General features: G+C 47.3%; 1 protein-coding gene across 1 annotated transcript in view; it reads left to right on the top strand.

Annotated features, from left to right (window-relative positions):
• Positions 1–24,335, top strand: part of si:ch73-314g15.3 (uncharacterized protein LOC368688 homolog) — a 32,514-nt gene that overhangs the window by 5,451 nt on the left and 2,728 nt on the right. The window contains exons 3-9 of the mRNA XM_056278437.1: positions 3,720–3,835; positions 6,553–6,670; positions 11,286–11,383; positions 11,528–11,677; positions 14,748–14,915; positions 15,012–15,081; positions 18,436–18,514. Of these exons, the coding sequence (XP_056134412.1) occupies positions 3,720–3,835; positions 6,553–6,670; positions 11,286–11,383; positions 11,528–11,677; positions 14,748–14,915; positions 15,012–15,081; positions 18,436–18,514 (799 nt within the window). The remainder of the gene's footprint in view (positions 1–3,719; positions 3,836–6,552; positions 6,671–11,285; positions 11,384–11,527; positions 11,678–14,747; positions 14,916–15,011; positions 15,082–18,435; positions 18,515–24,335) is intronic.

Here is a 24,335-nt window from a genome sequence, read left to right as displayed (position 1 = left end):
TGTAGCCTCACTGACAGGGAGTGAAGAGAATTCATTATGAGGAGGCATGGAAGCCAAGACCTCATTGGACAGCTGGTCAGTGTAAGGGACTGGATGTTTCGGCAGAAGAAGAGCATTTTGGAGGAACGTGAAGATGTTTCAGTAAGGACACCGTGAATTGAACAAAGAAGTGGTCTGACAGATGTAGGGGGGTGACAGTCAGGTTTGTTGTGGAGCATTCCCAAGTCAAGTCAAGTCAGATCAGTTTTATTTGTACCTAGAGCCCAATATCATGAGATCAGGGGACTTTACAGCAACACAACATCCTGTCCTTAGACCCTCGGATCGGATAAGGAACAACTCCCTAAAAACGTTTAACAGGGAGAAAAACCAGGAAGAAACCTCAGGGAGAGCAGCAGAGGAGGATCTCTCTCCCAAGACGGTCGCCTCCTGACTAGATCTTTGCTTGTGTTGTATTAACTCTCAGATGCATGTTGCTTTGGATAATAGCATCTGCTAACTAAAGCTGTAACGTCTGGGAATATCTGCAGTCCTGGGCGTTCTAGACTTGAGTGAGGAAAATATAGACACCCTTGCTTTCTTGGCCAAACATCTAAACAAGGCAAAGGGACTGAGTAACACATGAAAGCAGCCAGCCACGCTAGGTGGCTATATTAGTTGGGCTATTAATGTTGTAATTTTTGTCATAGATCTCATCGTGTTGAACATCATTTCTTATTGGTTTAACATGTACAAATCTGTTTTGAATCGTGACAAAGAAAAGTTGTTCAGAATTAAGATAAAAGCTCAATGGCCGAGTTGAAAATACTTTTCTTGACTGAGAAAAAAAAATTACACAGCCAAGATTTAGGATAGGTTGGAGGGAACTGAACAGTTTGAGATTATGCTGCTATTTTAGTTAACCCGGACTATTGTCATTTTACATTAAATTCCATTTGTAGAACCTGTTTTATACCGTCATTGAGTGCTAACTGGTGTATCCATCCATGTCCAAGAAGAAGGGGGGATTCGCCTGGTGGGGGTCTGCGCTCTTCTAATTTACATTTGGATTACAGATTGTGCCTTTAAATGACAAACTGCACATCGCTAGTAAATGTTGAGACGGTGCCATATAGTGAATTCACCACCACCCTGTACTCTTGCTGGCACGATGCTGGCACTGCTGCCTCACAGTCAGGTTCGATTCCCGCCCCAGGCAGGTTGGCATGTTCTGCCCATCCTCAGCCCCCCTCCCCCGACTAGGGTCCTCTCTGTGTGTACTCTGCATGTTCTGCCCATCCTCAGCCCCCCTCCCCCGACTAGGGTCCTCTCTGTGTGTACTCTGCATGTTCTGCCCATCTTCAGCCCCCTCCCCCGACTAGGGTCCTCTCTGTGTGTACTCTGCATGTTCTGCCCATCCTCAGCCCCCCTCCCTCGACTAGGGTCCTCTCTGTGTGTACTCTGCATGTTCTGCCCATCCTCAGCCCCCCTCCCCGACTAGGGTCCTCTCTGTGTGTACTCTGCGTGTTCTGCCCATCCTCAGCCCCCCTCCCCGACTAGGGGCCTCTCTGTGTGTACTCTGCATGTTCTGCCCATCCTCAGCCCCCCTCCCCGACTAGGGTCCTCTCTGTGTGTACTCTGCATGTTCTGCCCATCCTCAGCCCCCCTCCCCCGACTAGGGTCCTCTCTGTGTGTACTCTGCATGTTCTGCCCATCCTCAGCCCCCCTCCCTCGACTAGGGTCCTCTCTGTGTGTACTCTGCATGTTCTGCCCATCCTCAGCCCCCCTCCCCCGACTAGGGGCCTCTCTGTGTGTACTCTGCATGTTCTGCCCATCCTCAGCCCCCCTCCCTCGACTAGGGGCCTCTCTGTGTGTACTCTGCATGTTCTGCCCATCCTCAGCCCCCCTCCCCGACTAGGGGCCTCTCTGTGTGTACTCTGCATGTTCTGCCCATCTTCAGCCCCCTCCCCCGACTAGGGTCCTCTCTGTGTGTACTCTGCATGTTCTGCCCATCCTCAGCCCCCCTCGCCGACTAGGGTCCTCTCTGTGTGTACTCTGCATGTTCTGCCCATCTTCAGCCCCCTCCCCCGACTAGGGTCCTCTCTGTGTGTACTCTGCATGTTCTGCCCATCCTCAGCCCCCCTCCCCCGACTAGGGGCCTCTCTGTGTGTACTCTGCATGTTCTGCCCATCTTCAGCCCCCTCCCCCGACTAGGGTCCTCTCTGTGTGTACTCTGCATGTTCTGCCCATCTTCAGCCCCCTCCCCCGACTAGGGTCCTCTCTGTGTGTACTCTGCATGTTCTGCCCATCCTCAGCCCCCCTCCCCGACTAGGGTCCTCTCTGTGTGTACTCTGCATGTTCTGCCCATCCTCAGCCCCCCTCCCCGACTAGGGGCCTCTCTGTGTGTACTCTGCATGTTCTGCCCATCCTCAGCCCCCCACCCCCCCCCTCGACTAGGGGCCTCTCTGTGTGTACTCTGCATGTTCTGCCCATCCTCAGCCCCCCTCCCCGACTAGGGGCCTCTCTGTGTGTACTCTGCATGTTCTGCCCATCCTCAGCCCCCCTCCCTCGACTAGGGTCCTCTCTGTGTGTACTCTGCATGTTCTGCCCATCCTCAGCCCCCCTCCCTCGACTAGGGTCCTCTCTGTGTGTACTCTGCATGTTCTGCCCATCCTCAGCCCCCCTCCCCGACTAGGGTCCTCTCTGTGTGTACTCTGCATGTTCTGCCCATCCTCAGCCCCCCTCCCCGACTAGGGTCCTCTCTGTGTGTACTCTGCATGTTCTGCCCATCCTCAGCCCCCCTCCCCCGACTAGGGTCCTCTCTGTGTGTACTCTGCATGTTCTGCCCATCCTCAGCCCCCCTCCCCCGACTAGGGGCCTCTCTGTGTGTACTCTGCATGTTCTGCCCATCCTCAGCCCCCCACCCCCCCCCCTCGACTAGGGGCCTCTCTGTGTGTACTCTGCATGTTCTGCCCATCCTCAGCCCCCCTCCCCGACTAGGGGCCTCTCTGTGTGTACTCTGCATGTTCTGCCCATCCTCAGCCCCCCACCCCCCCCCTCGACTAGGGGCCTCTCTGTGTGTACTCTGCATGTTCTGCCCATCCTCAGCCCCCCTCCCCGACTAGGGGCCTCTCTGTGTGTACTCTGCATGTTCTGCCCATCCTCAGCCCCCCTCCCCCGACTAGGGTCCTCTCTGTGTGTACTCTGCATGTTCTGCCCATCCTCAGCCCCCCTCCCCGACTAGGGGCCTCTCTGTGTGTACTCTGCATGTTCTGCCCATCCTCAGCCCCCCACCCCCCCCTCGACTAGGGGCCTCTCTGTGTGTGGAGTTTGCATGTTCTCCCCGTGCTCAGCCCCTCACCCCACCCCCCAACTAGGGCCCTCTGTGTGTGGAGTTTGCATGTTCTCTCCGTGCTCACATGGGTTTTGTCCAACACCAAAAAGAAGAACCCCAATAAAATCATGCAGAACTCCTCCTTTCCTGTTGGTTCCCTGGGCGCTGAAGGACACGGCTGCCCGCTGCCCCTGGAGGAAGGACAGTAGGATGGGAAAATGCAGGAGGAATGACATTACTTCTTCAGCCACCACTCCCTGTGTGTGTGTGTGTGTGTGTGTGTGTGTGTGTGTGTGTGTGTGTGTGTGTGTGTGTGTGTGTGTGTGTGTGTGTGTGTGTGTGTGTGTGTGTGTGTGTGTGTGTGTGTGTGTGAACTGTAAAACGAATAATTCTCCTGTCCACACAGGTGGTCCTCTAGAGCTGGGGGACATTGAGGATCTGGGAAATGGAAAGGTACTTGTCTGTCCATGGCATCACTTTGATTTCAGTCTGGAAACTGGGACGTCCTCCACTGGCCTTCAGGTAGGTTGCAAATGTTTGCATGGACATTGTAGACCTGTAGTGGTTACGTCACAAAAAATAGAATTTTAACCCACTGGCAGGAAAAAACGACTGCCAGAGCAGTACAATGGACAGCGCCAAGTATATAGCGTTGGAGTACACTTCCAATTTTCAAAGTCACGAAATTGACCTATATTCTAATGTCATATTCTAAAAAGCTTAAAAGATTACAAATGTCTGATCCCTATAACCTTCCTAGCATCCTTTTAAACCAACTGAGGTTACAAATGACGTTCCCGACCTTCAATGTCCTGACATATGTAACTACTTGATTGACTACCCCTCTGTCTACACCGGCAGCTCTTTAAAGGCTTGTAAAAGTCTGGAAGGCGGGGACAACATCGGGATTTGTGTCGGAATATCCTAGCAAAAGGCCTCTCTTTTGTTAAAGGTAAAGTAAGTGTGATGTAATCTCGAAACAAAGCACTTTATTAGAGTACCTTGGTTAGGTTAGCAGTGTGGCTAAAAAGATTAGCCCTTCAGGCTAACCTTAGCTGTAGTAATGAACAATTTAGCAGCCTCCCTCACCCCCTTAAAACTGTTGAACAAACTATATCGTTATTTTCAATGAATGTATTCTACATGAATGTTTCAGTCTAATTCCTACAACAGATGAATCCTTCACAGAGGCTTAATGAAGCACAGCTGAAGCCTTGGCTTGTCCTCCGTAAGGATGGGGTTGTGCTGGGCAGCTGAAGCCTTGGCTTGTCCTCCGTAAGGATGGGGTTGTGCTGGGTAGCTGAAGCCTTGGCTTGTCCTCCGTAAGGATGGGGTTGTGCTGGGCAGCTGAACCCTTGGTTTGTCCTCCGTAAGGATGGGGTTGTGCTGGGCAGCTGAACCCTTGGTTTGTCCTCCGTAAGGATGGGGTTGTGCTGGGCAGATGAAGCCTTGGCTTGTCCTCCGTAAGGATGGGGTTGTGCTGGGCAGCTGAAGCTTTGGCTCATTCTCCGTAAGGATGGGGTTGTGCTGGGCAGCTGAAGCCTTGGCTTGTCCTCCGTAAGGATGGAGTTGTGCTGGACAGCTGAAGCCTTGGTTTGTCCTCCCTAAGGATGGGGTTGTGCTGGGTGTTCACTGTAACTACACAGCTGGTTTACATGAGAGTTGCTCTCATGTTTCAGCTGTGCTGTTTTGGCTTTGGCAGCGCAACCATGCCACAGAAGAGGTAGCAGTCACATCAAAAAAATGCAAATGGTCAATACCAAGCGAGGTATCTGTGAAAAACTGCCTTACCAGCAGGCAAAGGACATGATTTTTAATGACTCTCAACACAGCAAATGCAGATAACCATCAGTGCAGCAAGCAGCTTAGGTTTTCAACCCATGACCAACACTGAAAGAGCTCAGTTGTATGACACCCTTGCAAAGTGCTGTAAAAAAGACAGAAAGGCCATAACACCTGTGGTGTTGTCAACCGTCAGAGAGCACGCAGCATCCTAAGTGCCGAAACGCCTTACATTAGATCTGCCACAGATCATACATCAGATCTGCCACAGTTCTTACATCAGATTTGCCACAGATCATACATCAGATCTGCCACAAATCTTACATCAGATCTGCCACAGATCTTACATCAGATCTGCCACAGTTCTTACATCAGTTCTGCCACGGATCTTACATCAGATCTGCCACAGCCGCTCACAAGTCTGTATGACAAGGAAGCAAGGAACACCAGCTTCGCAGGGCTGCAGGGCCGAGCGGAAATTGCATTTAGGAGAATGTCAGTCACCAGAGAACAGGTAACTAGACAGGTTATATGTTGTGGTTACCAAAAAGATGATGCATGATAACAAGTGCTCGTGCCATTGGCTGCAACTTTCCATTGGCAGTCGGGTCAAATCTTTTGTTTTTATCACTTGCACTCTTCGCCCGTTTGATGGCAGCAATCCATTGACTTCTTCTTTGTGGATGCCTAGGAAAACGACTTCCCGTTGCCTTTAGTACGTCTATTTTTACACCCTGGGGCACCGCAGCTGTCTACCATGTTTATTATACTGTGTTGCTACAAATCAGCGGATTGAACTACAGCTGACAAACTGGCACTCCACGGAACTTTTTCCTGCCAGTATGGCCGCTATAAGGTTTGTGACGTCAACCGCTACATCTCTATTGAATTGCATTTAATGTTTAAAAGGTGTAATGTCTGGACATGTGGGGAGGAGAGATGCTGGGTATACTGGGAGAAAGAAGGATGCTGAATATGGAGCTGCCAGGGAAGAGGAGAAGAGGAAGGCCAAAGAGGAGGTTTATGGATGTGGTGAGGGAGGACATGCAGGTGGCTGGTGTGACAGAGGAAGATGCAGAGGACAGGAAGAGATGGAAACGGATGATCTGCTGTGGCGCCCCCTAACGGGAGCAGCCGAAAGTAGTAGCAGTAGTAGTAGTAGTGGTAGTAGTAGTAGTAGTCATGGTAGTAATAGTAGAAGTGGTGGTAGTAGTAGTGGTAGTAGTAGTAGTAGTAGTAGTGGTAGTAGTAGTGGTGGTAGTGGTAGAAGTAATAGTAGTAGTGGTAGTAATAGTAGTAGTAGTAGTAGAAGTAGCAGTGGTAGTGGTAGTGGTGGTAGTGGCAGTAGTAGTAGGAGTGGTAGTAGAAGTGGTAGTAGTAGTAGTAGTAGTACTGGTAGTAGTAATAGTAGTTTAAAAGAAAAACAACTTACATTCTTGACATAATGTGTTTTTCAGAACCGTGTGTATGATGTCAGAACTGTCCAGGGTAAAGTTTATGTCAACACACAAAATGAACTGTCACTGACACCTATACTACCTGTGACAAATGATGTCACAACAACATGCGCAGCAGGTAAGGACGATGTCATAGATCAGTTACTTAGTTTATGGGACTTGAACAGTTACCAAGGGATCGAACATCCTCAGAAGAGTGACGTACCAAAATGAAAACAGTCACCATGGAGCAACTGTTGTGGGCCCATATGGGCGTTGATCTTCCCATTGAGCTTCCCATCAATCGCTACTCAGCTGGAACGTGTCATCGCGTCCAGCTAGCTCCGCTAGTTGTCCAATGTCCGCTACTCAGCTGGAACGTGTCATCGTGTCCAGCTAGCTCCGCTAGTTGTCCAATGGCCGCTACTCAGCTGGAACGTGTCATCGTGTCCAGCTAGCTCCGCTAGTTGTCCAATGGCCGCTACTCAGATGAAACGTGTCATCGTGTCCAGCTAGCTCCGCTAGTTATCCAATGGCCGCTACTCAGCTGGAACGTGTCATCGTGTCCAGCTAGCTCCGCTAGTTGTCCAATGGCCGCTACTCAGCTGGAACGTGTCATCGTGTCCAGCTAGCTCCGCTAGTTGTCCAATGGCCGCTACTCAGCTGGAACGTGTCATCGTGTCCAGCTAGCTCCGCTAGTTGTCCAATGGCCGCTACTCAGATGAAACGTGTCATCGTGTCCAGCTAGCTCCAATAGTTGTCCAATGGCCGCTACTCAGATGAAACAAACATGTATTTTATAGCTCAAACTTGTTAAAAGGCAGAACAAGCCTGTTTCGTGCTCAGTGCACTCATCAGCTGCCTAACTCATTCTGCCATTTAACATCTTTGAGCTATAAAATATATCTTTGCTTCTGAATTGTTGAGCTCTTTTTTTCTACATCAAAGGTTCATTGCAACATCCTGGGGACACACACACACACACACACACACACACACGTACTATATCAACACAGATACAGGAAAAAAAGTTTTGTACTGCAGTGTATTTAAAAATTTTTTTTCCTGTATCTGTGTTGATATTCTGCTCCTCATTAGCTGAGCACTTATAACACCATTGACAGTTCCGGAAAAAACTATATATATATATATATATATATATATATATATATATATATATATATATACAGTGCATCCGGAAAGTATTCACACCCCTTCACTTTCCCCACATTTTGTTATGATACAGCCTTATTCCAAAATGGATTAAATTCCTTTTTTTTCCCTCATCAATCTACACACAATACCCCATAATGACAAAGCGAAAAAGGTTTTGTAGAAATTTTTGCAAATTTATTAAAAATAAAAATCTGAAATATTGCATGTATATAAGTATTCACACCCTTTACTCAGTACTTGGTTGAGGCACCCTTGGCAGCGATTACAGCCTCAAGTCTTCTTGGGTATGAAGCTACAAGCTTGACACACCTATATTTCGGGTATTTCTCCCATTCTTCTCTGCAGAGCCTCTCGAGCTCTGTAAGGTTAGAGGGGGAGCGTCGCTGCACAGCTATTTTCAGGTCTTTCCAGAGATGTTCAATGGGGTTCAAGTCTGGGCTCTGGCTGGGCCACTCAAGGACATTCACAGACTTGTCCCGAAGCCACTCCTTCATTGTCTTGGCTGTGTGCTTAGGGTCATTGTCGTGTTGAAAGGTAAACCTTCGCCCCAGTCTGAGGTCCTGAGCGCTCTGGAGCAGGTTTTCATCAAGGATCTCTCTGTACTTTGCTCCATTCATCTTTCCCTTGATCCTGACTAGTCTCCCAGTTCCTGCCGCTGGAGAACATCCCCACAGCATGATGCTGCCACCACCATGCTTCACTGTAGGGATGGTATTAGCAAGGTGATGAGAGATGCCTGGTTTCCTCCAGATGTGACGTTTGGCATTCAGGCCAAAGAGTTCAATCTTGGTTTCATCAGACCAGAGAATCTTGTTTCTCGTGGTCTGAGAGTCCTTTAGGTGCTTTCTGGCAAACTCCAAGCGGGCTGTCATGTGCCTTTTACTGAGCAGAGGCTTCCGTCTGGCCACTGTACCATAAAGGCCTGATTGGTGGAGTGCTGCAGAGATGGTTGTCCTTCTGGAAGGTTCGCCCATCTCCACAGAGGAACGCTGGAGCTCTGTCAGAGTGACCATGGGGTTCTTGGTCACCTCCCTGACCAAGGCCCTTCTCCCCCGGTTGCTCAGTTTGGCTGGGCGGCCAGCGCTAGGAAGAGTCCTGGTGGATCCAAACTTCTTCCATTTACGAATGATGGAGACCACTGTGCTCTTCGGGACCTTCAAAGCTGTAGAATTTTTTTTTGTACCCTTACCCAGATCTGTGCCTCGATACAATCCTGTCTCGGAGGTCCACAGACAATTCCTTTGACTTCATGGCTTGGTTTCTGCTCTGACATGCGCTGTCAACAGTGGGACCTTATATAGACAGGTTTGTGCCTTTCCAAATCATGTCCAATCCATTGCATTTACTAGAGGTGGACTCCAATCAAGATGTAGAAACATCTCAAGGATGATCAGCGGAAACAGGATGAACCTGAGCTCAATTTCGAGTGTCATAGCAAAGGGTGTCAATACTTATGTACATGCAATATTTCAGTTTTTTATTTTTAATAAATTTGCTAAAACGTCTACAAAACCTTTTCCACTTTGTCATTATGGGGTATTGTGTGTAGATTGATGAGAAATAAAAGGAATTTAATCCATTTTGGAATAAGGCTGTAACATAACAACATGTGGGGAAAGTGAAGGGGTGTGAAAACTTTCCAGATGCACTGTATACACACACACACACACACACACACACACACACACACAGCGGGTCCATGCTAGGTCAGCAGGCACTTTGTTTAGGGCTGCACTGGCAAAAGGGACAAAGTAGAAAAGATCAGCTGACCCCAGCCCGCAGGCTTCCGGGGAAAAAGAGATCAGCTGACCCCAACCCGCAGGCTTCATGGATAAAGAAATCAGCTGACCCCAGCCCGTAGGCTTCATGGGTAAAGAAATCAGCTGACCCCAGCCCGCAGGCTTCATGGATAAAGAAATCAGCTGACCCCAGCCCGCAGGCTTCATGGGTAAAGAGATCAGCTGACCCCAGCCCGCAGGCTTCATGGATAAAGAAATCAGCTGACCCCAGCCCGCAGGCTTCATGGGTAAAGAGATCAGCTGATCCCAGCCCGCAGGGTTCATGGGTGAAGAGATCAGCTGACCCCAGCCCGCAGGCTTCATGGGTAAAGAGATCAGCTGACTCCCGCCCGCAGGCTTCATGGGTAAAGCATTGTTGTTGTAAAGAGCTGTAAAGGACTGCTATAGGTTGCCTGCTCTGTGTTGGACTGCACCCTTGTAATGCTCTGACTGAAATGGTAGGCTGACTGAAGGCATTCTTCCTTAGTGTGATGATGCAGGGTGGGGATACCTGCAGTCAGTTGAGACTGACGGAGTCACTTAGATGAGTGATGAAACGTTTCCCCACTAAATGTTGTGTCCAGATGAACCGACTCAACTTCCTGGGCTCACAATCCAGTTGTTTGTCCAAAATGTATTTCTTTTGGGCCAAAAGGCTTTCTGTCTCGTGGACACTATTGCACAGCAAAACAAATGGAGGTTGCTAGGGTTTCACTCAAAAATATTTTACTATTAGTGTTAAGAAGATGGAATTAGGTGGCACGTTGGCGCAGTGGTTGGCAAGAAGGTCCTGGGTTTGAACCCCAGGGTTGTCCAACCTTGGGGGTCATCCCAGGTCATCCTCTGTGTGGAGTCTGCATGTTCTCCCTGTGTGTGCGGTGGGTTTCCTCTGGGTGCGCCGGTTTCCCCCACCATCAAAAAGCCATGCATGTTAGGGTTAATACTCCTGTCTGTGCCCCTGAGCAAGGCATGGCAAGACAAACTGGAGTTGGTCCCCGGGTGCTGCACGGAGGCAGCTAAGATGGGTTAAATACAGAGATAGAAATGCCCCGCAGGGATTAATAAAGTAGTAAAAAAAAAATAGCAAAAAAAAAGGATTAAGAATATTTTTCATGTATGTATATATGTATATATGTATATATATATATATATATATATATATATATACTGATATTTTTTTCATATCCTTTCTAGCAGGTCATGTGTGCAGATGTTAGAAGGCAAAAGAACAAGATAATTTCTGTTCTGGAGTAAACTGTAAAAAATAACAGGTTCCAGTCCGCGGTGGCGCAGCGGTCTAAGCATCGGTTTTGTGTCGATGCAGTTGCCCACTGGGGACTGGGGTTCGCGCCCCCATCTCGTCAGATCTGACTATGGCTGGACTCGATGAAGCAGCAGTCATTGGCAACGCTGTCTTGGGGAGGGGGGCGGAGTCGGCTTGTGTTCGTCACGTGAATGCATCGAAAAAGCAGTGGTTCGGCCTGGAGTCGCCTTGTCACGAAAGTGGGGAGGCGGTCTCCTTCGAGACTGCTGGCTGGAGAGATGCAGTTGGCGAACGCATGCAGTACGAGGGTGGGTGTTTGAATTAAAATAGGGATCGATTGGCCACTAAATTGGGAGAAAAAAGGGAAAAATCAAAAATAAATGTGGAAAAATTTACAGGTTCCAGCTATGTTTGTAGTGGAAACAAAGTGATCTCTGGTTTTAACAAAGTGCTGAGAAATGACGGGAGAAGAATGTAATGTAATGTAATGAGCCATGCTTTGTCATGAAGTTTAGATGTAATGCTTTGTGTTTGAGGCACATTAAGTCCAGATGACACCAGTTCATCCCCCTCTGAAGACACGCTGTGTTTCTGGGCTACCAAGATACTCTGTACTGCAGACCCAGACGAGAAGGCAAGTGGACCACATCACCTTTTATCAGCTCTAGAGACACACGAGGCTAAAACTGACAGGTTACATCTAGTGCATAAAATGACAGAACAAGGACATTTATTTTGCCAAACTTTTGTTAACCTGTTATACTTTTGATTATTTTAGGTTAATTTGACATTAGAAGTTCAAGAAAGGTGGAATTCGGGAGAAATAACAGACGTAGGTCAGGCCATTCCTCCTCACCAGCCCAGCAGGAAGGAGAACCTAACAGTTCTTGAACCAGGGAAAATCAAACGTGGCAAAGGAGGCACACAGGTAAGCAAGAAGTAGTCTGAAAAGGCAGCAACAGCTTCCCAACATTAGATTAGATTAGATCAGATTAGGTTAGATCAGATTAGATCTATCGCTTTAAAATCCTATCCTCTGCCTCTAATCCTAAGAAACTCTTTGAAACCTTCTCTACACTTCTTCAACTCCCATCTCCTCCCCCTACTTCCTCCCTTCTCCCTGAGGACTTCGCTAACTTCTTTGACAAGATGGTAAACGACATCAGATCCTCCTTTTCTCACCACCCGGTTAGTGCTGCTTGCACTATCCCACCCTCTGCACCCTCCCTCACCTCTCGACGTCCCACCCTATCCCACCTTGCTCCTCTCTCCCCCGACGAGGTCCTAAACCTCATCACATCCAGTCGCCCCACCACATGCTCCCTTGACCCGGTCCCCTCCCCTCTTCTTCAGTCTATAGCACCTGAACTCCTTCCCTTTCTAACCCACCTCATCAACATCTCCCTCCAGGCAGGATGCTTTCCATCTGCCTTCAAGACTGCTAGAGTCACGCCCCTTCTCAAGAAACCATCACTTGACCCCTCTGACGTCAAAAACTTTCGACTGGTTTCCCTTCTACCCTTTCTATCCAAAACTCTCGAACGTGCTGTCTTTAACCAACTTTCTTTGTACCTCCACCAGAACAACCTCCTGGACCCCAACCAGTCTGGGTTCAGGGTGGGTCAGAAGACAGAGACGGCCCTCCTTGCAGTGACAGAATCGCTGCACTCTGCGAGAGCAAACTCTCTCTCCTCTGTCCTGATACTCCTGGACCTGTCAGCTGCGTTCGACACAGTGAACCACCAGATCCTCCTCTCTACCCTCGAGGGGCTGGGTTTCACAGGCTCTGCACTCTCAATGTTTGCATCCTACCTGATGGGTCGCTCCTACCAGGTGACATGGAGGGGATCTGTGTCGGAGCAGACTGACTACAGGCATTCCACAAGGTTCGGTTCTGGGTCCTTTCCTATTCTCCCTATACACGACATCCCTGGGTTCTGTATTCGCTCGCATGACTTCTCTTACCATTGTTATGCAGATGACACCCAGCTTATCTTGTCCTTTCCTCCCTCTGACACACAAGTAGAGACATGCATTGTTGCGTGCTTGACTGACATCTTGGAGTGGGTGGCGACACACCACCTGAAGCTCAATCTGGACAAGACAGAGCTGATGTTCCTCCCGGGGAAAGGTTGCCCACACCAAGATCTGGCCATCACCATTGACAACACCGTGGTGACGCCAGCTCGAACTGTGAGGAATCTGGGTGTGATCCTGGACGACCAACTGTCATTTGCTGCAAACGTTGCATCGGTTGCTCGCTCCTGCAGATTTCTCCTCTATAACATCAGGAGGATTCGCCCATTCCTCACCGGCGAGACGGCACAGGTGCTCATCCAGGCTCTGGTCATCTCCCGGCTGGACTACAGCAACTCCCTCCTTGCTGGCACCCCGGCGTCGGCCATCAGACCTCTGGAGCTTGTTCAGAAAACTGCAGCTCGTCTGGTGTTCAACCACCCTAAGTTCTCTCACACAACTCCCCTTCTCATGTCCCTGCACTGGCTCCCAGTAGCTGCTCGCATCCAGTTTAAGACTCTGGTGCTAGCCTGCAGGGCAGTGAAAGGAGCAGCTCTTTCCTATCTCCAAGCCATGGTCAAGCCCTACACCCCCGCCCGACCACTTCGCTCTGCTGCCTCGGGACGCCTGGTTGCCCCGTCGCTCAGAGGCCCCTGCTGCTGATCGACCCGGTCACGGCTCTGTTCTGTCCTGGCCCCACAGTGGTGGAATGAACTCCCCACTGATGTCAGGACAGCAGAGTCGCTGCCCATCTTTTAGCGCAGGTTGAAAACTCACCTTGGAGAGGTGAGTTTTCAACTGTTACTTGTTCTTAGCACTTATTGTATTCATTCATTAAAAAAAAATCTCTTTCTTGCGCTTTTACTTTAGCACTGGTTTTGCTCTTAGATGCACTTATGACCTCTGATGGCTAGTAGTTCTACTGATTTCCTATGTTAAATGATGCACTTATTGTAAGTTGCTTTGGATAAAAGCATCGGCTAAATGACTGTAATGTAATGAGATGAGATGAGATGAGATGAGATGAGATGAGATGAGATGAGATGAGATTAGATTAGATTAGATTAGATCAGATGACACGAGATGAGATGAGACGAGACGAGACGAGATGAGATTAGACACCTTTATTGTCCACTCAAGTGGAAATTTGTCTTTGGCTTCACAAACATACATACACTTAAAAACACTTCACAGACATACACACAAAAAACACTTCCTGTGCCATAGGTTGTAGCACATGAGACAAACAATAACTATATCATGATAACGATGCTGGCAGCCATACATACCAACATGTACCTGGCTCTGCCGAATGACAGATGCTAAGCAGGTGTGGGCTTGGCTAGTACTTGGATGGGAGACCTCCTGGGAAATTGAGTTGCTGCTGGATGTGGTGTTGGCAGGCCAGTAGGGGGCAGTCGTCCCCCTGGTCCTAATAAAAACAACAAATATCTAATCCCAATGCCCCAGTGCAGTGACGGGGACACTGTTCTGTGGGAGATGCCGTCCTTCAAATGAAACATTAAACCGAGGTCCTGACTCACTGTGGTTATTAAAGACCCCATGCCACTTATCACAAAGAGTAGGGGGTCTCTGGTGTCCGAGCAACATTCCCAACCTGGCTCTCTCCATCTGGCCACCTGATCATCCCCCATGTAATTCCTCCCTCTCCACCTCAAGCTGATGTGTGGTGAGCATTCTGGTGCAAAATGGCTGCCATGCATCACCCAGGTGGCGCTACACATTGGTGGTGGTTGAAGTTAGTTGCCCCCTTCAATGTGAAGCGCTTTGGGTGTCTAGAAAGGTGCTGTATAAATGTAATGATTATTAATATTAGTATTATAACTAGGTTACAGTTTGACATTACAACCAACAAGCAGGTCACACGTGACAAAGCTTATACTTTACTGTACAGTTGATTTGTGTGTGATTTGAGTGTTTTTTGTTTGGTTTGTGTGGTGTGTGTTTGTGTTTGTGCACAGGCTAGCCGGATAGCCTTACTCCATTCTTTAGCTAACATAGAGCAGTGGGCTATTGACTTGTCCTGGGATGTGATCTCCAGATTCTCAACTGTCCAACTGCACACTGGGAATCCTCTGCCTCGCCAGTTCTTCAGTGATTTTGTTAAAGTAGCTGGAGATGAAGCTAAGGTTTGTATACCTCATGAGGAACTTGTATTATCAGCTGTATTTTTTCAGTTAAAAGTTACAGTGATAAGAATAATAACTATATACTGTGTTTGACAGCATTATCACTTGTTAGAGAAACGGATAACAGACCTTGGGAGCTTCTTTGGAGCTCTTCCTGTACACAATGGTAAGTGTGGGTAAGTGACAAATTACTGAAAGTAATACTAAGTGTCTTAATAGGGCATTTGGCTTTTATAAGCTGTCAGAATAGCTTCATAAGAAGCTGCAAACTGCAAACCAACTTCAGCTCCCTTCGCAGTTGTATGTAAAGATGGTCAGTTCCTTCTACGCTCAGCCCTCTTTCAGCAGGCAAGCTGGTGGTGGGCATGTGAAAGTAGTGGTTTGCTAGTAGGATTACTGTAGGAAAGTCCCCCCCCCCCCTTTTTTTTTCCTTCCCATTTGTACCCAGCCAATCACCCTGCTCTCTGAGCTGTGCCAGTCGCTGCTCCACCCCTTCTACTGATCCGGGGAGGGCTGCAGACTACCACATGCCTCTTCCAATATATGTGGAGTCACCAGCTGCTTCCTTTTACCTGACAGCGAGGAGTTTCACCTGGGGGACGTAGCATGTGGGAGGATCACGCTATTCCCCCCAGTCCCCCCGAACAGGCACCCCGACCTATCGCAGGAGGCGCTAGTGGAGCAACCAGGACACATACCCACATCCGGTTTCCCACCCGCACACACGGCCAGTTGTGTCTGTAGGGACGCCCGACCAAGCCGGAGGTACCACAGGGATTCAAACTGGCAATCCCTGTGTTGGCCGGCAACGGAATAGACTGCTACACCACCTGGACACCCAACTTTAGGAAAGTTTAACGTGGGCCTGCCATATGCACTACCCTACCTTGACTAATAGGTAGCTCAGCTTACGTCACTTTCACATGTCTGCTTTTTATTTCTGAACCAGTCGTGATGTTGATACGTTATTTTTTCTGCTGGTCCGGTTTGGTTTTATGTAGTTAAAATAAATTGAACTAGTTTTTATGAACAAGAGTGATGTGATTGCCAAAATATTTATCGGTCAGAAATGTAGCAGGAAAACGAAAAAAGAAAGACTACCCATACCGGAAATGAAGACCCAGAATCACGGGGCTTATCTTTGCTCTTATGGCAGTCATCCTTCCTTCATATAATCAAAGTTAAAGGAGAATTCATGAAGATTAATGTGAAATACTGTGAGATCTGTAATGATACACACTTACATGATATATACATACTGCTGCCAGTAGGAGGCAGTATGAACAGAGAAAGTTGTGACCGTAATCTGTTTCACTACAAGGAGGACCATATACTCCGGTAGTCTGACAGCAAAGCCAGTGAGAGGAGGTGTAGACTCAGTGTAGGACCATAGCTGCTGCATGTTTTGTAGCTGCTGATGACAAAAGCGGAGCAAACATTACAAAATAACAAAATGACAAAAAGCTAAATGTCTTGCTTTCAGGAAGTGGACATGCCAGTAGGTCATTGGAAGGATCAGCAGTGGCTCCAGACTGGTTGTTTAGCAAGTACTTGAGGCATTCAGTGAAACCGCTCTGCTGAGTAGAACAGCACCGTATAAATGCAGTCCATCCATTGTTGTGTGAGAGAGGATGTCTGAATCATTTCCTCCAGCGGCCAGCAGGGCTTGTCAGCCCTTCTTTCTTCTGAACGTTGTTCCTGGCAGCCCTTTGCATGGGGAAGATTGTTAACTCTCCAGTGAAATTGTTGTGTTGGCTTATGGCTAAATAAAGCAGTATCAGAAAGGAGGAGGACTGAAGAGGTTCAGATAGTGTACGGAGCGACACCAGGCAGGCTCCCAGTGTTGTGATATGTTAATGCTGCAGCCGGCTTGGTAGTGGTAGGAATGCAGTACTGCACTATTGCCTTCTCGTCAACACTTTTTTGGATCCCAGTGATGAAACTGAACATTTAATTGATTAAAGTGAGAACATTCTCAGTTCCTAATGCACGGATATGGTCAGCCATTGTATGGAAACATATTCTTATGAAAAATTACCTGTTTTTGAATTGAACTCCAATTTTAAAACTTATTTCTCATGCATCAAGACCGATTTTAACTTGGGCATTCAGTACATAAGTAGTTTATTGATACAGCACCTTTCACGTACAGTCACAAAGTGCTTCACAATGGGGAAAAAAGATTTAAAAGATAAACGGATTACATTCAGAAGCATATACATCAACCACTGCATTTCCTCACTACAAGTCGCACCGGAGTATAAGTCTTTGCTTTGGTGTATAAGTCGTATTTATGTGGTAGTACAGTATAAAGCCCTGCATGGGACTGTTTTCTTAATCCCGCTCCCACTGGATTTTTGACCATTACCACCCACTCCCAAAATGTGTGTGTCCACTCCCACTCCCACCCGCACCCGCAAACATTCTGACCCTTCAGGCCCACACAGTAGAATTCCATTGATTTGGTGTCTTCTCCTGTCCCGTAGTATTTATTGGCTGCATTTTTTCTTTGTTGTTTAACCACATTGGCAGCTGATGAGTGCATGATGCATGAAACAGGCTTGTACTGGCTCATAAAGAATTTACTTGACTGACTGGATTATATGTATACATGGGTTATTTCCAGTGTCTTAGCTGTTCCTAGGACAGCACTCTTCTGGACAGAGACCTCATATGTTGTTGCTGGAATCTGCTGGAGCCACTCTCCTGGTTTAGGGGTCACAGCCCCTAGTGCTGCTATTACCACGGGGACTACTGTGGAGTTCACCTTGCACAAGCGATCCAGTTCTTTATAATATGAGAGCGAGTGAAAGAGAATCTGTTAATAGAGATTACAGATGCAATGGCTGCACACTATGGATGTCCTCTGAGAGCCTTTCATTTCTACTAAGTAAAAAAAAAAGTGATCAATGGGATTTAAACACTCAATCTCTGGCTGTGAAAGCCATCAACATGACCACCACATTACTGAGGCTGATGAATCCAAAGGTTTCTTACATACTTACACATTTGGTGTAAAAAAAACTACATTTTATAAAATGTGTTATGAAGATGTTAGCGTTATACTTGTGAACTATCTAAATAAACCATCACAGAAATTCTCAAAAGTAATTTTTAGGATTCAAATCAATATATATCATTACATTAACAAAATAATGAAAAGTACTATCGGTATTAGTGATAGGGCATTTAACTTCATCTGACTGAGCACTGAAAACAAGTCTACATCTTGCTAGCAGAGTTAAAGTCTAGTGGTACACCCTACAAGAGGGGCCCAGGACAGACATCTGAAATTGGATCCTTTTTTTCTTTTGACAGTGACTGGTACTTTTTTTTTTAATATAAATCTATTTCTGATTTTTCCCATTTTCTCCCAATTTAGTGGCCAATCGATCCCTGTTTTTAATTCAAACACCCACCCTCATACTGCATGCGTTCGCCAACTGCATCTCTCAGTGACTGGTACTTTTGAAGGAAGAATGCTATTAAGACGATGACTTGCTCACTGTTATTTTTGTAGGCTTATGGCAGTCTGCAGCGGACACATCCCATGACCTGTTGGCAAGGCTCGCCATCGTGCACATGGTTCATGAAGCAAGGTATACCTCTGGACTATCACCCTAGTACTTGTATAGTAGTTTATGAATATTTGTATATTATATTGCAGATATCTGTAGGTCCTTAAAGTCTGAAAAGTACTATAAATTTAACAAGAACTTAGGTTTAAAGTGGTACACCTAAAAAGTCATAAATACGATTGTCACTGATCTTAAATTGTTTGCTTTAAAAATGAGTAGAAGTAGATGTAGTAATTCAGTGGTCATTGATGGTGGAATGAAACAGTACAGCAAAGTATTAGGGCTTGACCCGAATATGTGTTTTTGTCTTTGTGCTGCACTGCTATGGGCTGGGGGAAACGATATGTCATTTCATTTTGTGTACCCAAGTACACGAAATGAAAGGATGGTGTTCCTGAACTTAACTAGAGGCCACCTGTGGCAAACTGAATTGCTTGGACATAGTTTAGAAAGGCACGCAGCTTAAAGTCCCACAGTTCACACTGCGTGTCAGGCCAAAAATCGAAGGAACCCTCTGTAGACCTCTGATGAAATTGTGGCAAGGCATAGATCAGGGCGAGGGTATAAAACCATTTCTAAATCTCCGAGTGTTCCCAGGAGCACAGTGGCCTCACTAATTATGAAATGGAATAAGTTTGGAACCACCAGGACTCTTCTAAGAGCAAATCTCAGTTCCCCTCTTTGTCCCTACCCCTCCATTTTGCTTGCGGTTGCATAGGGTAGGGTGTCCAGTTTCTTTTGAGGATCGAGGGGAAGTGGTAATTTAGCCCTCCAAATGGAGCGTTTTCAGATGCAGTCTCCGAACGGAGTGGTTGAAGAAAATTCCCAGAATGCCTTTCGAACTCAGGCTGTGTAACATGGAATATGGGTACCAGTGCATGCAAAGAAGCTCATAAATTTGTATGTCTTCGCAAATAACTGCAAAATTTTAAAAATCCATTAGAATATCTAAGTTTACTGCAAATGCAAAGGAATATGTAATTGGATCTTTATAAAAAAACTACTACTACTACTTTCGGCTGCACCCGTTAGGGGGCGCCACAGCGGGTCATCCGTTTCCATCTCCTCCTGTCCTCTGCATCTTCTTCTGTCACACCAGCCACCTGCATGTCTTCCCTCACCACATCCATAAACCTCCTCTTTGGCCTTCCTCTTTCCTGGCAGCTCCATATTCAGTATCCTTCTCCCAATATGCCCAGCATCTCTCCTCCACACATGTCCAAACCATCTCCATCTTGCCTCTCTTGCGTTGTCTCCAAACCGTCCAACCTGAGTGGTCCCTTTAATGTAATCGTTCCTAATCCTGTCCTTCTTCATTACTCCCAGTGAAAATCTTATCATCTTCAACTCTGCCACCTCCAGCTCCTCCTCCTGTCTTTTCGTCAGTGCCACTGTCTCCAAACCACACAACATACCTGGTCTCACAACCATCTCGTAAACCTTCCCTTTAACTCTTGCTGGTACCCTTCTGTCACACATCACTCCTGACACTCTTCTCCACCCACTCCACCCTGCCTGCACTCTCTTCTTCACCTCTCTTCTGCACTCCCCGTTACTTTGGACAGTTGACCCCAAGTATTTAAACTCATATGCCTTTGTCACCTCCACTCCTTGCATCCTCACCATTCCACTGTCCTCCCTCTCATTCACACATATGTATTCTGTCTTGCTCCTACTGACTTTCATTCCTCTTCTCTCCAGTGCATACCTCCACCTCTCCAGGCTCTCCTCCACCTGCACCCTACTCTCACTACAGATCACAATGTCATCCGCGAGCATCGTAGTCCACGGAGACTCCTGCCTGATCTCATCCGTCAACCTGTCCATCACCATTGCAAACAAGAAAGGGCTCAGAGCCGATCCTTGATGTAATCCCACCTCCACCTTGAACCCATCTGTCATTCCAACCACATACCTCACCCTTGTCACACTTCCCTCATACATATCTTGCACCACTCCTACATACTTCTCTGTAACTCCCGACTTCCTCATACAATACTACACCTCCTCTCTCGGCACCCTGTCATACGCTTTCTCTAAATCTACAAAGACATAATGCAACTCTTTCTGGCCTTCTCTATACTTCTCCATCAACATTCTCAAAGCAAACATCACATCTGTGGTGCTCTTTCATGGCATGAAACCATACTGCTGCTCGCTGATCATCCCCTCTCCTCTTAACCTAGCTTCTATTACTCTTTCCCATATCTTCATGCTGTGGCTGATCAACTTTATACCTCTGTAGTTGCTACAGTTCTGTACATCACCCTTATTCTTGAAAATCGGTACCAGTATGCTTCTTCTCCACTCCTCAGGCATCCTCTCACTTTCCAAGATTGTTTTAAACAATCTAGTTAAAAACCCCACTGCCATCTCTCCTAAACATCTCCATGCCTCCACAGGTATGTCATCTGGACCAACTGCCTTTCCACTCTTCATCCTCTTCATAGCTGCCCTCACTTCCTCCTTGTTAATCCACTGCACTTCCTGATTCACTATCCCCACATCCTTCAACCTTCTCTCTCTCTCATTTTCTTCATTCATCAGCCCCTCAAAGTATTCCTTCCTCCTTCTCATCACACTCTCCTCGCTTGTCAGCACATTTCCATCTCTATCCTTGATCGCCCTAACCTGCTGCACATCCTTCACAGCTTGGTCCCTCTGTCCAGCCAATCGGTACAAGTCCTTTTCTCCTTCCTTAGTGTCTAACCTCTCATACAACTCACCATACGCCTTTTCCTTTGCCTTTGCCACCTCTCTCTTTGCTTTACGCTGCATCTCCTTGTACTCCTGTCTACTTTCTTCATCTCTCTGACTATCCCACTTCTTCTTTGCCAACTTCTTCCTCTGTATAATTTGCTGTACTTCCTCATTCCACCACCAAGTCTCCTTGTCTTCCTTCCTCTGTCCTGATGACACACCAAGTACCTTCCTAGCTGTCCCCCTCACTATTTCTGCAGTGGTTGCCCAGCCATCTGGCAACTCTTCACTACCACCCAGTGCCTGTCTTACCTCCTGCCTGAACTCCACACAACAGTCTTCCTTCTTCAACTTCCACCATTTGATCTTCGGCTGTGTCTTCACTCGCTTCCTCTTCTTGGTCTCCAAAGTCATCCTACAGACCACCATCCGATGCTGCCTAGCTACGTTCTCCCCTGTCACCACCTTGCAGTCTCCAATCCCTTTTAGATCGCGCCTTCTACATAAGATGTAGTCCACCTGTGTGCACTTTCCTCCACTCTTGTACGTCGGCCTGTGTTCCTCCCTCTTCTTGAAATATGTATTCACCAAGGCCATTTCCATCCTTTTCACAAAATCCACCACCATCTGTCCTTCCACATTTCTCTCCTTGACTCCATACCTTCCCATCACCTCCTCATCACCTCTGTTCCCTTCACCAACATGCCCATTGAAGTCTGCTCCAATCACCACTCTCTCCTCCTTGGGTACCCTCTCCACTATGTCATCCAACTCACTCCAGAATTCTTCTTTCTCTTCCATCTCACACCCAACGTGCGGGGAATATGTGCTGATAACATTCATCAATACACCTTCGATTTCCAGCATCATACTCATCACTCTGTCTGACACTCTCTTCACCTCCAGCACACTCTTGACATACTCTTCCTTCAGAATTACCCCTACCCCATTTCTCCTCCCATTCGCACCATGGTAGAAGAGTTTGAACCCACCTCCGATACTCCTGGCCTTACTCCCCTTCCACCTGGTCTCTTGCACACACAGTATGCCTACCTTTCTTCTCTCCATCATATCAGCAAGCTCTCTCCCTTTACCAGTCATAGTGCCAACATTCAAAGTTCCGACTCTCACCTCCACACTCCTACCCTTCCTCCTCTGTAGCTGCCTCTGGACATGCCTTCCCCCTCTCCTTCTCGTTCGCCCAACAGTAGCATAGTTTCCACCGGCACCCTGCTGGTTAACAGTACCGGTGGCAGTCGTTGGTAAACCGGGCCTTGACCGATCCGGTACGGAAATCTTATTTATGATCCGCATATTTGATTTGGCAAAGATTTTATGCCGAATGCCCTTCCTGACGCAACCCTCCCCATTTGTCTGGGCTTGGGACCGGCACTAAGAATGCACTGGCTTGTGCATCCTCAGTGGCTGGGTTTGGATCGTTATAAAAAACATTTCAGAAAAATCGCTAATCATGACGTCAATAGAACAATTTGTGAGTGACAGTAGTTATTTCCATGTCCCATGCATGAACCTTGAAAAATGATCCGGCACCAAGTTTTCTGCACTTCCCTGCTCATCTGATATCAGTGCAGGCCAGAAATTTCTATGAGCAGGACTACACGGAAATATCCTTTGTGTTAAAGTGCTTCCTGGCTGTTGTCAATAGATTAATTTGTCTCGTTCTGTCCTGTAAATTTGGTCGGATTTGTCACTGTAATAGTTGGTAATAGGAGCAAGCAACAGGCTTCAGTATAAAATGTATAGTACTGTAACGTGCACGGATAAATAGACTCGCTAGCCCTTTGCTAATGGGTTGGACCTTTTAGTTGACTGGCTAAGGTAGTCGCCCGTGGTGCAGGAGACACGGGTTCGCGTCCCACCTGCGGCAGTTCCTGGCTGCCCCCTGAATTCGCCACAGCACTATAACATTATAGCCATGTTGTAACATTCCAGGGACTCCTAAACAAACCAGGCAACTACTAAAATTCTGAGCAGCAAACGTAATGCTGATGGTGATGAGGTGACAAGTGGTGTCCCATTTCCTAGGTAAAGATTACAAACCCTACCCCTTGTAGCTCTGTTCTGAAGGGCCACTACCCAGTAGAGGGTACTCCAAAACTAGGGGTGGGGCCGGGGCCATCCGGCCAAACCTTCTTACAGCTTCTGAAGCCCTCTAAAGAGTTGGGAGAACCTGCCAGAAGGATGACCACCTCAGCAGCACTCCATCAATCAGACCTTTATGGTCGAGTGGCAAGATGGAAGCCACTCTTGAGTGAAAGACATAGGCTATGACCTGTTTGAGTTTGTGAAATGGCATTTAAAGGACTCAGTGAACGAGGAAAAGCATTCTCTGGTGTGATGAGACAAAAACTGAACCTTAGGGCTTTATTCCAAGTACTATGTCTGGTGAACACCAGGCACTGCTCATCACCTGGCTAATACCATCCCTACGGTGAAGCATGGTGGTGGCAGCATCATGCTGTGGGGGTGCTTCTCAGTGGCAGGAACAGGGAGACTAGTCAGAATTGAGGGAAGGATGAATGCAGTCAATTACAGAGAGGTCCTAGAAGAAAACCTGCTCCAGAGTGCACACGACCTCAGACTGGAGTGACTGTTCACCTTTCAGCACGACAATGACTCGAAGCATACAGCTAAGACAGCACTGGAGTGGCTTCGTGATAAGTCCCTGTGTTTGAATGGCCAACCCAATGCCCACACTTAAACCCCATAGAACATTTGTGGAGAGCCCGAAGATGGCAGTTTACAGACATTTCTTATTCAATCTGACGGAGCTCGGGAGGATCTGCCAGGAAGAACGGGATAAACTACCTAGGTCCAGGTGTTCAAAGTGTGCAGAGACTTACCCAAGAAAACTCGAAGCTGTAATTGCTGCCAAAAAGGCTTTTACAAAGTACTGAATTTAGGGTCTGAATACTTATACAAATGAATTTGGTTTTGAATTTTAATAAATTTGAAAAATTTCGAAAAACATGTTTTGTGGATTATTACTGGTGGGCAAAAATGGCAATGTTATCCATTTAAAATTAAATCTACAACACAATGTGCAAAAAGTGAAGGAGTCAGAATACCCAAAGGAATTGAATCAAGTGCAACTGGACTTGGTATATATCCGTGAAGACGT

Source organism: Lampris incognitus, chromosome 4 (genome assembly GCF_029633865.1).
Source record: "Lampris incognitus isolate fLamInc1 chromosome 4, fLamInc1.hap2, whole genome shotgun sequence".
NCBI lineage: Eukaryota > Metazoa > Chordata > Actinopteri > Lampriformes > Lampridae > Lampris > Lampris incognitus.
Note: the sequence above shows the minus strand (reverse complement) of the source record. Positions and strands in the feature narration are given on the sequence as shown.